This window comes from Copidosoma floridanum, unplaced genomic scaffold (genome assembly GCF_036245765.1).
Source record: "Copidosoma floridanum isolate Cflo_tuat_1 unplaced genomic scaffold, Cflo_Japanese_pri ptg000011l, whole genome shotgun sequence".
NCBI lineage: Eukaryota > Metazoa > Arthropoda > Insecta > Hymenoptera > Encyrtidae > Copidosoma > Copidosoma floridanum.
Window position 1 is genome coordinate 13,866,587 of NW_028321888.1, and position 17,710 is coordinate 13,884,296.

General features: G+C 31.5%; 2 protein-coding genes across 3 annotated transcripts in view; both read left to right on the forward strand.

The window, feature by feature from the left end:
• Positions 1 to 1,068: 1,068 nt before the first annotated feature.
• LOC149375216 (uncharacterized) lies at positions 1,069 to 2,701 on the forward strand. The gene is made up of 3 exons (XM_089590003.1): positions 1,069 to 1,096; positions 1,558 to 2,075; positions 2,180 to 2,701. Exons 1-3 carry the CDS (start codon positions 1,069 to 1,071, stop codon positions 2,699 to 2,701), a joined length of 1,068 nt encoding a protein of 355 aa, XP_089446129.1.
• Positions 2,702 to 10,562: 7,861 nt separating this feature from the next.
• Positions 10,563 to 17,710, forward strand: part of LOC149375217 (uncharacterized) — a 277,492-nt gene continuing 270,344 nt past the window's right edge. The window contains exons 1-3 of one of the 2 annotated variants that reach the window (XM_089590057.1): positions 10,563 to 10,829; positions 10,920 to 10,976; positions 13,703 to 13,983. In XM_089590057.1, coding sequence (XP_089446183.1) covers positions 10,638 to 10,829; positions 10,920 to 10,976; positions 13,703 to 13,879 — 426 coding nt within the window. In that variant the 5' untranslated portion in view covers positions 10,563 to 10,637 and the 3' untranslated portion in view covers positions 13,880 to 13,983. Of the gene's footprint in view, positions 10,830 to 10,919; positions 10,977 to 13,702; positions 13,984 to 17,710 lie in introns of those variants that run through there. The other variant, XM_089590058.1, reaches the window with a different exon arrangement.

The following is a 17,710-nucleotide window of genomic DNA, read 5'->3' on the forward strand; positions in this document are numbered from 1 at the left end:
TATTAAAATCATTACTACGATTTCACAACCTTCTACTTAAAATTAAAAAAATATTGTTTTTATACTATCGTACATTATTTTCTTTCTTAGATTGCTGATACTTCTATAATAGTAATTGCTAAAACTGAGAGTTGAATTTAAGTATTAGTTATAGGTTATATTCTAAAGCTAAACTAAGGTAGTAATTTTGTCACTCATCTTATGTGTATATTAAATTAAATAAATCTACTTTTCTTTTTTTATTTTGTAAAAATACTGTAATTTTTTTGAAAAAAGCTTATTTGCACTTTAAACATTTTTCGAAACATTGAAAAAAATTGCATCACAAAATAAGAATCAAATAATTCACTAGCTACCACTTAATTTTCAAGTAATAAACATTTAATTTGGGGTAGAAAAAATACATAACAGCAAAGCAATGAACAGACAGAACCAAAATAATGTAGTTACGCACTTGGCATCCATTGTTAGATAAGCGTATTAGAATCTTTTACTGTCTACTAAAATAATACGAGTACAAGCGTATAAATCCTACGAATTTTCTTCAAGATCGTTCCTGAATTCATGTACAACTATAATTTAAGATTTAATATGGTTAAAAACAACATTGTGGTGATATAATAAGGAATAAAAGCAACAACAAAAAGCAACGTCAGCGGCAGCTTCAATTTAACGCTGATTCTACGTATAGCGTTGTAATACAAGATGTGTTTATGTTTTCCCTATATGCTGGTGACTTATTCATAATACTTGAGAGTGTATTTTTGTGTGGAAACCTACTTTTTCTGTGGTAGTTCGTAAAAAAATTTTTCTGGAAGTAGTTAGACTCTACTGATGTTGTATTTTACAAATCTGGCTGTATCAAATGTGGGGGTAACTTCATCGTTGCAGCTATGGCCATCGAAAAAATTATCACTTATAAGATGTGGTTACATCTGTTTGAACACACTTTAATTCTTAATCTCAAAAGTGCCGAAGGCTTAGATTTTTACGCTTATTGCCACAAGTTCATGCAAAGACGTACCCAAAAAATTTTAAGAGACTTTAAAGGGATGTATTAAATTAAATATGCTCGAAAGACCACCTTATTTTACAGGTATTTTCGTCAATTTAACTCGTGGCAGAGTTCCACTTGACATCAGCTTTATTAAAATTCCCTCAAGCTTTTAGAATATAGCATTTCTTTCCTTATTTCTCTCAATAATGTTAATTACACGTTTATTTTTAATAAGCAAGCAAATAGGCTGGCCCAACTTAATTTATTTTTTAAAAACTGCGCATTGGTGGTTTTCTTCAGGGGCATCTTGATTTCCTGGGCATTCAAAGCTCGTTTTATTTTTCACTTTGCAGCCATGAAATACTATGATTTTCAAAGGCTAAAAGATTCCTGTTAATGTCGTTCTCTTTTTACTGCGTCGAAGTTGTACCATTAAAAATTTTGAGAGTTAAATTTTACGCTAAGCTCATGCACTCTGGCCCTACCGAAAATTTTGAATCCATGCCTGTTAAACTTGAAAAAATATGTGAGACTTTTGCACAATGTCGTCAACGATGCAGCGAAGTACAACCTCATCGTCAGCTTACTTGACAGCGACGCCATTGATCAGCTTGCAGACATCATCAGCGACCTGCCTGAGACTGACAAATACACGACAATCAAAGAAGCAATTCTCTCTAGGACGTCCGATTCGCGCGAGAAGCAGCTACAAATGGTGCTCTCAGGTCTACAGCTTGGTGACATGAAACCATCTCAACTATGGCGCAACCTCAAAAGCCACGCTAGTGCCAACTTTACAGACGAAGCCCTCAAGGTCAGGTGGCTAGACCTTTTACCGCCTAACGCTGCCATGCTGCTTCGAGTGCTTGAACACGCTGACATGCCCAAGCTCGCAGAGGCCGCTGATAAACTGCTGAAAACCGGAACCTCTGTAATGCCTGTGAGTCACGCACCACGTTCCATTAGTTTCCCTACAGGTCAAGCCGGACATCCGGACCTCACTCAGGAAGTCGCCGCCTTTAGGCTCGCAAAAGCGCACTTCACCGCGCTTACACGCCAGCAACTCGAGCAGCCCACGGTAAACAACAACAACAACAACAACACCAACAACAACAACAACAACGACAACAACAACAACAATAACAACAACAACTGTCATGGACGGAATTTCCGCTCCCACAGCCGAGGCCGTTCTCAGTCACCCGCAGCCACGCCAACCTCGCCTTCCCGGTGCTGGTACCACAACAAGCATGGAGCAGCAGCCATACGCTGCATGAAGCCCTGCTCCTACCGTGCACCCATCGCACTGGGACAGGGAAACGCTTAATGCCACCTTTGGATCAGGTGGCAGAGGTGAGCATACGCACCACTGAAAACCGCCTACACATGTGCGACAAGCGCATTAACCTACGCTTTCTCGTGGACACTGGCTCGGTCCTACTGCTCTTGCTAATGTCAACAGTCCGAGAAAAGCTACCACAGCAGCCAATCATGCTATACGCCGCCAACCAGTCGACTATCCAGACCTTCGGCACACACAAGCTGTCGCTCAACCTAGGTCTCCGAAGAGATTTCAATTGCACCTTCACCATTGCCAACGTGCTACACGGTATTATTGGTGCGGATTTTCTGATGAATTACGGGCTCTTACTCGATCTTGAAGCCGCCAGGCTTACAGATCCCCTCAGCGGCCTCGCCTTGTAGGGAGTCCTTGACAGGATGCCTCTGTAATCGGTTTCAACAGTCACTCATTTCTACGAAAACAGTAGCACCTTCGTACAAAAGTATGCTGAGCTGTGCAAAGAATTCGCAGACCTGTTCAAGCCAAGCAGCACTTCTGTCCAGCCCCCAGGACTACCAGTGAAGCACTCAATCAGCACCACAGGACGCCCAACCTTTAAGCGCCCTTTCCGCCTATCTGAAGAACGACTGGATGCTGCCAAAAAAGTTTCCGCAGATCTTCTGGAAAAAGGTATCTGGATAAAGCTACTTTTTATTTTTGATTTATTATTCACTATTATTAAATTTTTTATAACAAACTTTTTAATTTTTCAATCTATTTGATCACTAAGGTATGTTAGTAATGAAAAAAATTAGCCAGTGACTAAAATTACTTATAAAACAGTTCACTAGATGATTTACACCAGTTTATTGACTAAACGTTTATTTGTTTGTATTTTTTTTTATAAGAAGTTTAAAGCCCTGTAAGAGTAATTTATTCATCAAATGATTTTAAACACCGCTATAGTCATATATCTTAAAAAAAACCAAACAATGTCAACCATTTATTTTAGTAATCGATTGTGGTGGTCTTTATTTAATAAAAAACCTTTTTTAAAATGGTGGTAAAGAAAATAATAGAGACAAGAACTTGGAGTTTGAGAATACGTTTAGTATGTAACCCTCTATCACGAAGAAAGGTACAGTGTAATGAAACAGCTGTTACGTTTTTATATTTTCATATAAATGAAAAAGCTAAAATTTTTTAGTAATGAATGTAAAAATGTTGCCTTTTTTATTTGCCTTACCATTATTCGTATATTTAAGTAGTTTTCAAACAAATGTCCATGTAATTGGCACTATATTGCATTTACATTATTGCAACATGTACTGATATTGTTGTTAGTAAATACGATGGTATATTGTATTACTCGTTACTTATTAATACAGTTTGAATTACATTCTAGTAAAATAAGATACTGCCCCTTCGTTCAACTATTATTATATATAATGAACTTGGTACTAAAGGAATCTAGGCCTCAGGTTGTAACTAAAATTTTTTTGCTTATTAGGAAAATGCAAAATTTACACTCATGAAAAATGAGCATTGAGTACAAGCTCGAATTATTTTATATTTTTCCTTGGTATTAGTTTATTATTTGCTGAAAGTTAAAGCACTGTCAGTTGGCTCTTGTCGAATGGAAAAATATCTCTTTACAAAGCATTAAGATCTCAAAAAATTTATTAAGCTTCTTTGTCATTTTGTCAATCAGCACACACTTTTGTGCACACATTACACGTGAAATATTTATCGTTCAAGAAAATGTGTTATAAAATAAGTAATTAAAAATTCACGGCCAACCGAATTAAAAACGATGAAAAAACGAATCAATACTTCAATAGCAGATAATCTTATTTACCATACAATTACAGTTGATTACTCTCTGCCTCTAAGATTTTTTATTCCTCTTAATAATCGTAAGTATGACCATTTTTAACTTGCTTTCGGATTTCAGATTCAAAACTCTTAAGCCAAACAGACGTGCCTACTTTTATCCACATTAATATTTAATGCATTATTTTATTTCTTTATTTATTTTTTGTACCAAAATTTTGTTGACATATTAAAAACCGCAATTTCTACAAAGTTCTTTTATAAAAACTTTTTTTTTAGTTTTGATACGTAAGGTGCAGTCCTGACAAAACCTTAAGTCTAAGATGTTTTGATATGAATTTAAAAATTGCATTTTATTTTAGACTGATGGCTAAAAATATCTCCAAAGTATAAAAAAAAACCTATTGTGTAAAAGAAGATTAACAACATCTTCAACTATCTTGAATGAATAAATAATAAATACTAGTCAAAAATTTGTTTAAATATTATTGAAGTCACAGCCTCTTTCTTTACATATTATAAGTTTTACAGTAATTTTTCTTTATTTTGTATTTTGAGATGCACTTTTTGAAAATTCGTATCAAATGTAACTTTGGTGATTGATAAAATAAGGTATTTATGAAGAAGTTGGTGCTTTTATGTTGAACTCCGTACTGCCTAGTATGATGATTGGTATACATATATTATGTGTTGAGAACAAGTCAATAATCACATACAGATTCATGCTCTTAAGTAAACCGAGACTATACTAGGTACTTTGAAATCGAAGAAAGAAAGCTCTATAATATTGAATTTCATACAGTAATGTTAATCTATACATAGTACGTCTATGAACATGAAAAGTAAATGTTGCTGAAGGACAGAAAAATGTTACATAATAATTCGACCCATTATTTTTCATGACTTTAAGATACGATTTACTTCAATATATACCATGTACTATTTAACCTGTCTGTTATTATTGGTCAATTTACATATATTTACACATCTGTTGATGTGAACTTAATTGTTGCATACGCTTTTAAAGCTACAACCTTACAACTTGAAAAAACGTGCCATTAGAAGTCGGTTCTAAAAAATAGTACCAAATGCAAAAATAAAGCTTTATTCTACATATTAACATGCAAAACTTTCCTCCAATATACCCACCCTTTTTTCCTGTGGTTAAGGACGTATATAATTATATACGCCCCTTCTGATGTTTTCAGGAGCTTTTTCCTTCCTATATCCAAAATCCTTGATAACTCATCTTGATTTCCTGACATACGACAAAGTAGCTAAGCTGTTGAGCTGAGAATAAAAAACTCGATCCTCTTAAATATCATGTGTCAGTACTGATGCTTACAACAAGCATGACAATTCACTTTTACCAACTTCTACTACGCAGCTCTGCTTATAATATATTTACGATTATCGGTACGTGCGAGGTACGTGTCCTGCAGGTGTTTTTGTTTCACCCTTCCCTTTTCTCTAATCTATCCTTTGAATCAGGCACCGTCCCGTTGGTAAGAACATCATTTTATTGATCAAACGCAGTTTTTGGGTTTATATTGGAAATTAAAAGTCACATGTAATTTGTGGGTGTGTATGCATTTTAATATTTAACGGTAGCGATGGCATGTTTGAACAAATACGAGGCCGTTTCTTGGGCAACGAAAAACAACATGAATTGATATTTTATATTCACCACAAGCTTTAAATAAGTCGTAAAACACACGTACGTGATGCACGATAGACACTGATTAAAGTTGGAAAAAATATTCTCTGTTACGATTACAATGCTTATTACACTTTTTGTGAGGTACAGATCTGATTGTGTACAGAGTTACATGTACACAAATTATTGTATTATTTAACTATCAGAAACACTTGAAGTTCTCTAAATAATTAAATAGTTTAAGAACACTGTAATACAATTTCAATCTGCACCAGATTGATAACATAACTTTCAGATTCTTACATTGTCTAACTGTGTATTGAACTGAAATTCTGATTTCTACAATAAGAATATGAGAAGCGGGTATTATCTTTTCTTTCCGATAACACGTATTTGTACAAGAATTTAGTAGTTTAACTAGGAGCTTAAAAATAATTTTAGAAAATTTTTATTAATTTTGTACAATTAAGTAATCAAAAAGTTGATACACTCTCTTACTTAATACTTCTTTCTATTAATTAAAACTTTGTTTTAGTTAAATTTTAAAAATAATAATGACGTAATTAAAGTATTAATGACAATTTACTTTAAATTAAATAAAACTGTTTATTAGACTATCGTACATAATTTTCTTCCTTACATCGCTACTACCTCTGTAATAGCGATTGCTAAACTTGAAAATTAAATTTAGGGAGTGCATTTTCAGTTATATTGTCGAGCTTTATCGAAGTTGTAGTATTATTACTTACCTGACGTAAACATCAGATTAAAAAGTATACATGTATTTGTTTTTTTTTTTTTTTTTTCTTTGTCAAAATTACTGTCAATTTGTTGAAAAAATGTTATTCATCTTTACAGTATTTCTGACTCCTTTAGAAAGTGAACACACAATCGTAGTAATCAAAAGCTTTACTGGCCACCATCTTATTTTAAAGCCCTTCAAATTCATTAGGAAATAGAAAAAATACATAACCACAAATCAATGAATGGGAAGAGCCGAATCGCTGTACGATAACATACTTTTCACGAATTGTTTGATAAGCTTATTAAAAGCTTATCTAATTAACTAACATAAAAATTTACCTAAAGCTTATTTTTATTACATCGTCAATAAAGTATAAAATATTAAAGTTAAAACTTTGATATTATCTTAGTTGTTATGATAAATGTGACAGTTTTATAAGTACCGAGTATACTTCAATCGATTACTTCTTGGTAATATGTTAGTTTTTTATTTTAATGAGCTGTATTTTTATATAAAATCAACAAATATTATAACAATAGATAATTTACTATAGCCTATGTTTTGAAGTACCAGTTTTCATTTTGATTTTTTTTGCAGATAAAGATAACACTCCTATAATTTTTTGAATTAAATTATGAGTACGGGGAGTACAGATTGTAGATAATCTTAGAATAACCAGTAACACGTACAAAAGCCGATTTAATATTTGTATTTTTAAATTCTTTATAAAATGTTATTTGCAGTTACATTAAAAAATATCATGTACCAAATACCATTATTCAAAGGATTCTTTTAAAATCATAAATAACTATAGAATCGAAGTCGAACCAATTCTATCAGACAAAAATATGAGCATTATTCAAGATTATTTAAAATAAAATTTTAAAAAATTATTGTATTTTTCTGTTCCTATTCAAACTTCTGTATGATTCTTTGCGTACCACGAAGAATATTCTATAAAATAAACCATCATGTAAGTCACAGATTTTCAATATCAATACCACAGTATGAAACAAATTATACATTGAGCCATCCCCAGAATCGTGACTACCACCACCACCACAACACCAAACTAATCAATCATGGAAAGAACCCACTGCTCCTACCAATTACAATGTTTTGTGAGGCCACGTATTTACTCGCAGCCAATACCGTCTACCTTAGCTCCTACTCTCCAAATTTGACGGCCAATCAACTTCGACTCTCGAGCTTTTTTTCTCCTACCCCACTTGGGTTAACGCAAGCTCGACCAAGTGCTTTTTTCCCCCACCACCAACAAGTTTTCGATATTTTTGGCTTCTTCTAATATTTTATGTACGAGTGTTCAAACTATGTATTGATTTTGTGTGTGTCGTATATCAATATGTTTACAATAGAGAGATTTTCTCGCAGATGGTTTATAGAAAATGAGCGTTTGGTAAAGACATGTAAATTAATACCTACGTGATATGAAATCAGATTCGATTTACTTCGCGCTTGAAAGGACTTGTTGAGTTACAAAAGAGGTGGTATGTGAAAAATGATAGAAAACCTAACGTTACTTACTTTAACAAAGTGTAAATTCTAAGGGATAACAACTCTTTGGGAAAAATAAAAAGTTTTGAATTTTCATTAGGACTTCGAAGCTTTTTGAAATGGTAAGGAGTCGTTGAATGATTTTTTATGGTGATATTATTTTTAAGGAGAACCACGTCATTTGATGGACTTTAACAATTTTTTTACACTTACACTTTTAAATTCTATGAAAAGGGTGGGCCTTTTTTTCAAAAAGCCAGAAATTTGAATTGATTTCGTTCACAAGCTTTGTACAACTGAAAAGTAATTTTTTTCGAAAAAAAAAAAGTTATTACTCAGATAGCATTAACATTTTTATCTGCCATCTAGGAAACTCTCAAAATATTCGATGCCAAAGTTTGCTTAAAGTCAGATTAGTTTTACGGAGCCGTAATTTGAGACGTCACATTATATCGGCTGTAATAAAACTGTAACAGCATGTTCTCTAAATGAAAATAAAAATACTTTCAAAATAAATCTTTTAATTGTAATTTAGAAAAAATGTTGGTTATCGTGAAAAAGTTAAGAAACTCGTGTTAGATGTAAGTAGCTTTCAAAGTCTTTGTATTAAATGCATGTAGAAAATATGTTATCGTCTCCTACTTGATGATTCCAATCTTATTGAACAAAGTTTCAAATATATAGGTTTTAATTAGCAGGTCGCAAAAGCCTTTTAAAGTATTCTCCATGTTAATATTTAATGTCAATATTTATGTAAAGATGATTATAAACTGTTTGTTAATTTTATATGTCGAGCTGGAACATCCTGCCTTATTCGACTGGATATACAAATGAAGGTACGATATTAGCGTTGATAACGAGAGATTTGATGCAGCAATTTTACGTACACGATGGGTTTCAGTGGTACATAATCATCTTCTCCTTTCCAAAGAGAATTGGGAATCCTATATGTACAAAAATTAATTTATGCCATATTGTATCACCCAATTGTTATACGAAAGCCCACCTGCAAAAAAAAATGTAAACAGAACAGAAAATCAAGAGGTCTTTTAATTCTTTTTACTAACATGAGATATGCCTTACCAACGTCCCGATATAAAAACAGAAGCTATAACAACTGCAATTTACTACACTCGTTTCGTAAATCCTCTATATATATGCGTTTTATTGCTTTTACTGTGTTTTCTCTACAATGAGGCATATCCAGAATGAAAGCCATGTATGCCATACATTGGAGACCTAATGTAGTGTACAAACAAAAAAAAAAAAAAAAAAAAAAAAAGAAAAAAGTTATGCCTCAGTATTTGGGAAAACACAGCTTTGTTCAATTTACTCTAAGCGTTCAGTTGAGACAACTCCTTGACTTTTCATTTTTAATGATGTTAATTATTTTTAGTAGACGAGTTACTTGTTTCGAAGTTCCTTGATTGACTGCATATTGTGAACTATTTTCTTTCCTTAGTATACAGCCAGAATAGTTGAATTTTTCGCATGTAGTTTCTTACCTAAGGTTTTAGAAATACTTTTAGTCTTAGAAATAGTTTTAGAAAGTTTCAAAAAGTGACTTGATAAGCTTAATCGTTTAGCTGGAAGAAAGTTATATTTCCTGCTCTATTGTAAAAGAATTTGCTAGCTCCAAGACTTTGCTAGCTTAAAGTCTTTAAAGATTGTGTACCACAGCGAGTAAGTTGTATTGGAATGAAGACTTGATTTTTGTAGATTCTTCTTTTTTTCTTTTGTCTTATGTAAACAAATTATTTTTTTACCAGGATACATCATGGGAATAATGCAACAAAGTTTCTAATTCTCTCTCATTTGTAAAAATCTGCATTGTTTAAGTCCTAGTATTTATAAAGAACAAAGGATTCTACTACAAAGAGATAACCTAAAGCAATCGAAGAAATTCCTCACCAAGCTTCACTCGACTAAGTATGGCTTAACATCTTTTTCCTTCCTTTTTTTTCACGTATTATAAAAACACCTTGACATCGTTTTCTTTTTCAAAGAAGACAGACTTCCTTCTCGTCTCTTGCAATTTTATCTTTAAAGAATTGTGACAATGTACGTCCATCGAAAATGTTTCTCTACAAAATACGACATTTCTCGTTGTCAAAGTAGTGTCAAGAAATTTTGTACATAAATTTGATAGCAATGAACATCCGTTATTACTACACTGAGGTGGCTTTTTGTAAAGTTGACGATTTGAACGAGTTATATTTCCTTTGTTTTCAACACTCACCCGCACCTGAGATATTCCATGGTAACTCTTTTTATACAGATCCTCCAACAGTAATTATTGAAGGTATAAAATCAAGTAATGTCAGATACGCACAGTTTCATCAAACATTAAAGTTCAAGACAATAGTTTACTAGACATTTTTCTAGAACAAAGACCGTACCTAAGCGCACACTAGCATGTATCATTAACAAAGTTAGCCACGAAAATATTGAGTACGTGATATAACAGGTATTAATTATAAACGATAGTGATATCACGAACGTGACACATACAGTAGCAACATTAGGAGCCACATCGTTGTTTATCAGTCGCTTGAAAGACTTTCCTCAACCAGCAGCAACGTATTTGTATCATAATATTTGAAGAAAAATGTCCGATAATGAGGAAAATGAGAAGATGGATTTTATTATGCGGAATGATGAAGAGTCTCAGAAGTTTGGCGTCTCTTTCTGTGGCCGTGAGGTTCATCCAATAACCTGTACCAGCAACGCCACTGAAGAGACGAGGCAATTGGACCTGAAACGCAGCAAAGATCATCGCCTTTTACCTGATAGCAAAAAGGTATGGGGATTTTAAAATTGCATTTCCATACTTAATTTTTTCTAAGATTCTTTCTCAAAACTGAACAAAATTGTGGTTTTATAAAAAAAGGTCCTCCAGAAGGAGTTTGGTCGCGCTAAATATGACAAAGACACAATTAAGGTCATGGTAAGTATCAAAAAAATTTTCTTTGTTCTTCTCTTTATTTATTTTTCAAACGTTTTATGTTTTGCAAGGGTTGTCCTCGAATTAAGGAAAAAAGTCTATTAAGATTTTTGTATAATCCGGGAGTAGAGAAAATGTTTAACTTTTGCAATTCTTGTAACAAAGTGTAATTAAAATGTATGCAGTAAATCTCTTGAATAAGCTATTAAGCAGGTAGATAAAGCCACGAAAAATGATAAATAAGAAATTTTTTACTACAGCAAGAGTAATTAAAAAAATTTTGTACTATAATTATGACACATAAAAATTTTTTTTTGGGGCATAAATACACCAGCTTCTTTTCGTATTTAACAAGTAGTAAAAATTGACTAAATTATATGCTGAATTTTATTTATAATTCTATGTTTTCATCACAGTGTCAAAATAGCTCAAAATAATTTGATCTTTATTTGATTATCTTTTGATTGCTGCTAGTCAGACAATAGAAAACCTATTTTTCGCGCAGTTATAGAGCAAAAAAGTTCGAAAATTGCTATTCAAAGTTTTAATTTTGCAAAATTATTAATTTTAAGATTTTACAATCAAAAATTCTTTAAAATTAATAATTAAATACCTTTGGTATGAATTTTTTTCTCCTACAGAAAGGCTGAAACAAATCTAAGAACGAAAAGTCATGAAGAACGCTAAGAATTTTAATGTGGTGGAAAAAGCAATTTTTTCTTTCTAATTTCAACCCCAATTTTTGAGAAGATTCAATTTTGCAACATAAATAAATTGTAGATATTTTCAAATACATAGTTCATTTTACTGGTATGCAACACATTGCACTTAATGGAGTAAATTTTCATACGAATTGAAAAATATGTAACTGCTATAACGTGTTTTTAATGTTAACTATTAAGAGTTTGTGATAATAATGGTTTATCTCCAACTGTCTTCCAACCTGAAACAATTTGTTTCATTTCTGTAGAATAATTCTTGTTATTGATTTGAGTTAGTATTTGTTACGTTCATTAACGATTACTATAAAAAAAAATATATATATACATATATATATATATATATATAAAAATACCTGAAAACTTCGACGTACTATGCATTTGGTCGTCTGCTTGCTAAATACAAAACTCATATCGTTACACAAAACCATATTATGATCATTCACTACATTTTTTTAAAAAGATTTTTCATTTAATTACATACATTTAAAACCAATACATCTGAAATTTCGTCATATTATGTGAAATACATGTACAAATAACAAACGATATTCTACATTTTTCGTTTTTTTGATTTGGGAAAATCATCACTGTTGCTTTCACTAATATGATTCTCGTCTGTGTACAGAAAATTTTTGAAATTATTTTTCATAATGTTACTATTAACGATTTTAACTGTCTTATGCTCTATTTTCTGGGTTTTAAGATACCGTTTTTTTTTTAAGTACGGAGTAAGTTACGGAGTACTATTAAAAGTCAGTCCTTTTGTTCAAGTAATACTTTTTTTTCGCTGGTGCTTTGTAGATTGGTCGTGCCGTGCATGCAAGACAAAGTATTTTTAATGAATTTAGCCATATGTTTATACTTGCACGATTTTTCTTGCTACGATATTTAAACGATAATCCTTGATTACTATTTTTATGCAACTGCACTTTTTTCCTCATCGTTTCTTATATTTACAAGAAATATGTTTCACAAAAAAGCGGATGCAAACTGGTAACTGAAGAAAAAGCTGATTAAAAAGATACACCGTAAGAGACAGCACCTTAAATAAGGGTTTTTTTACAGGAACGTGGTCCAAAGTAATTGGTAGGGAACCTTAAATTTTCGTACGTGGAAAAAAAAATCTAATTTTTTTTATGCATTAACGACTAAATGCATGCAACCTTTTGTTCGAAAAACAGTACAATAAGTCAAAGTATTCAAGTATAACAGTTGGTTTTATGCTGTTAATTTATGTAAAAATTACTAACTGTGTAACTGTAAAAATGAGTTTTTAATTACTGTTGCTGGAATTATGTCGTTGAATTTTTTTTTTTCTTCATGTAAAAATATATCCTATAAAGTGAAATTGGTTTCCACACATTCAAATGTGAGTCGTCAAAATGATAATATTTTTTTTTTATTACAAATTTAGTTTTATAAAAGATTAAGGTCAAAATTAAAAAAAAAGTTTGTCTCAACATTGAAGCTTTTCGCTATCCTTAATAAAATTCATCTGAAAACTTTGATGCAGCAATACTATAAGGTTTAAGGCAAATAAATTGTAAAATAATAAATTGTTTTTTGAAATCATTTTTAATGTTACATAAAAATTATTGAGCATGGCTTACGATTTCTTAAAAAAATACGGAATTCTTAACTTTGAAGTAATGATATGCAAGAATGAAAAGATAAATATAATTTTAATATATAATTTTGAATAGCGTCTTTCGCTATCACTTTGTAAAAAATAGGTGTTAGACAACCTTAGCACCACTTTTTGGTAGATTATCGAAAAAAAACAAATTATCTTCTGATACTTCTGCAATACAATGCTCCTAAAGAAAGTTACAAGCAAAATTAGACAAAATAATCTATCAGTTTTAACTGTCTTTTCAATAACAAACAAAGCCGGTGCGTTTATGCCCCAACACTATTTTTATATATAATCTGATCATAACAAAAAGCTATTCCAACAAATTTCGTCGTAGTTAACCTGTTAATTAGAACAATGATGTCATCTTTCAGGTCAGAGGGAAATCGATATTAGTTCAGGCTACCAGGAAAAATCAACTAAGCGAAGCCTCTATGACGTTTGACATTCCAGATCAGTGTGATTTGGAAAGAATTAAGGCAGGATTTCACTCCGATGACGTCTTGTATATTCGTTTTCCTTCAAGGAATGAGCCAGATGTTAAAGTATAGACAATTAAGAACTTTAAAATTTTAAATAATTTATTTTCTAATCGAAAAAAAAGAATATGCAGAAAATAAAAGAATATAACGATGTCATTTTTTTATTTAATGTTCCTTGGTCGAAAAGTATAAATAACATTTTTAGCAATTTTTGTAGTTCCAAGCTCATCAATAGAAAAAAAAAAAAAAAAAAGAAAAGAAAAAAAAAAATACAATTAATAAAAAGAAATCGTTGTTAGCTGTCCATGAGTTTATATAAGTTGATGAAAAATTCGTAAAAAAATATAAAGAAAATACGGATACCATTACTCTACCTTGCTTCGAGAGATAATATAATTTTTGGAATTCAATGATCGAAACAAGGTGCTGCGATTAAAAAGATGCTAAGTCAATTGTCATAAATAAAAGTCTTATTTATATCTAAATTTTTTTCATCGTTTTATTATTAAAGCATATCCTCATACATTTCTAGCATGAAAAACATGTTATTTCTAAATTTACACTAAGTATCACAATTATTTTATTTGCAATCAACATCAAAGTATATTTAATCAATGTACACCAATAAGAAAATTTCTGGGTTCTCAGCTTTTCCTTTTTAATTAAATAAAGTCGTAAGGTCGTTTTTTTTCATTTGCAATGTTTTTACCAAATTAGTCACATTTTGAAATATTACAAAATTCTCAAAGTAATGACACACTGATTTTTTTGCGATAAATGGTACCTGCGTTAGATTAATGGCTTATTCACGCAGTTTGTATTTTTCACCATCACAGCCAATGCTTTCTTATGGGGTATGAGGCCACGTAGGGCATATTTGCGCATTTCTGTATTGAGAGTAAACTAAAAAGTTTTTTCCATTATTGTATAATTTATTGCTTTGCTTGGATTTCCTGATTATCTTGATTTTCTTGCATGGTTTTCTTACTAAATGTAATACTAAGTGCGTGTGATACTTTTCGAATAAAAATATTATTAAGCTCATGATAAATGCACTTATTTAAAAAACAAGCAACATGCTTCTGACGAAGAACCGTACACCAGAGGTTCTAACGAAGAATCGTACAGCTGGAGGTTTCCAACAAAGAATCGTACAAGCTACTACTTCCCAACCAAGAAACATACACACTACTACTTTTAGACGAAAAATCGTACACTCAACTACTTTCCGACGAAAACTCGTGCGCTCAACTACTTTCTGACGAAGAATCGTACACTTAACTAATTTCCAACGAATAATCGTATAACTCGACTACTTTCCGACGAAGAATTATACACTTAATAACTTTCCATAGAAAAATCATACACTTAATTATTTTCCGACGAAGAATGGTACACTCAACTACTTCTAGATGAAGAATCGTGCACTTGACTACTTCCCTACGAATAATCGTTTACTCAACTTCTTTCCAACGAAGAATCATACACTCAACTACTTTCAGACAAAAATCGTACACTCGATTATTCTTTGACGAAGAATAGCACATGCCTTTACTATTATTTATTAGGCACGACTGATACTCAGGAGTGCCTTAAAGTTTTTCCAGAGCAAAAAGTGTCAGTACCCTCGAAACTTATTGTTTCTGTATAAAAAATATTTTGGTAAAAAAAAATTGGGATCGTGGACCTCGGCGTCATGAGTGTATATATCTACTGGGACTGATACTTGAACATGCTAATTGTAGATTAGATTCTAACTATCATTTACACAACAAAGACCATTCATAATACTGTTTTCATACCTTAAGCGTTTTAAAGTTTTACTGTGACTTCGGTACAAAAGATATTTATCATCGACGCGCTTCTAAACACAGGGATTACAACGTTTTTCACAGGTTACAGTGATTGTCCTACTTTAGTGAACATTGATGGGCATACTTTGTTTTTCTAATTAAATGCACAGCAAACACTTAACACCTCCCGTGGTGGACGCATTAACAGAATACAGAATATCAACCTTTGTCGTGGTGCCATTATATTAGTATGTGCCGTTGTCTTTACTTGCCTTCTTCTCCAATAGTTTAAATTATTGTGCATCATTTTCTCTTATGCTGGAAAAAAAACGTGATAAATATTTTGGTAACCTACAAACCTTTACCCTACGAACAAAACTGAGTTTTTCATGAAAAGTTATTATTGTAGCGAGCCAAGAATAACTGTCAAGTAAAAAATGTAGTCTATACGTATACATATACTTACACGTATTGTAATGAAGTACAGGGAAAGAATGACACTTTTGGTATCAAAAAATGTAATACATTTTTTTAATGCACATTTTGAAAACCTTTTTTTTTCATTCCCCATATTTTACATCACAAGAAAAATACTTTCAGCAATCGATTAAGTTGATTTAATATATACTCTTTCAACCGTTTTCATTCAATCAAATTTTAAATTTTTAAAAAAATATTTTTATACATTTCAAACTTTTTTCGTCATACTTTTACTTTAAAAGATCGTGCAGAGCTTCTTGAGAATAAAACAAAGTGCTAAACACGGGCTCCAATTCATTTTGTTCAGTGTCAGAAAAATGTGAGTACTCGAAATTTGAAGTTAGAGCGTGAATTTTATAAATTTATTTATTTTTAAGCTTTTTTCCTACTGATAAGTTGGACCACATCTTACATGTTAAGGTTCTAGGAATTTAATTTAATCTTACTCTAAGAGCTTTATTTATATGTTTGAAAGAGTTGTTACGAGCTTTTGTGGAAAATTTTTTATAGTAATATAGAAGCAATATTGCTATTTTTAATGCACGTATCTTTTGACCTGAGACATCTTTTCTAGACATCTAGCTTAAGTTTTGTTTTATTGCCCGAAAAGATGTCTCAGGTTAAAAGTTACGTGCATTAAAAATAGCAATATTGCTTCTAAAAACCTATATTAATTGGGACGATTTTCCGGTATTTTTAGCTCTAGAATTACGTAACTTCAGTTATGACGTATTAAAATGCCATCTAAAATGACCTTTTGAAGTAAAATTATGATTACAAGAGTGATAAAATTAGTAGAATTTGTCTTACAGTTTCACTTTAAAAATTCAAATAAAGCTTTAAAAAAGGGGCAGTGACACCTACATTGCTTGTTATAAATTCACGTAACACTTGACCTGAACCATCTTTTCGGACATTTCAAAAAGGAAATCAAACCTCGTATCATGTACTTACTGTATTCTACAACTATGATGAATTTTCCACTAACTTTTGTTGCTAAATCCCTGATTGTACGAACATGTGGAAGCACTGAATTTAAAGTTTTTGTTTAAAATTTTCAAATTAATTTAGAAGTAACCGCCAAAAACAGCTCTGTAATAAAAAATTCTTGAAATTCACGCTTTAATCTCGAGCTTTAAAATAATGCTCTCAACGTTTAATGCCTTAAATTTTTCGGGACACTAAGCAAAAAAAAATGAAAGTCCTTTTCCACTACTTTATTGTCTATTCTTAATAAATCCTGTACGATCTTTCGATGTAAAGGTATGATGGAAAAAGTGTATTGAAGTTTTTTTTTTTAATTTCTTGTTTAGTTTACAAAAAAAATAAAAAAGTTTAGTTTTCTACTTTGATAGCGTACTTTAAAATTTTTTTTTCCCAATTTGCAGATAAGAAAAGTGTTGTTATTTGCCTGTATTTCATCATATTCTGAATCGTATTTATTATCTTATATACATACTTACATACATTTTTTTTGTAAACAGCTCTACAAGTTGGCGTTGAACAACTTTCATCAGAACCACAGACAGCAACATCAAAATTTATAAGGAGAAAAGTGAAAAGGAGACATTTTGTAAAAAATATTTCTAGAAAACGACAAAGGAACCAAAACACTTGGATTGATGCA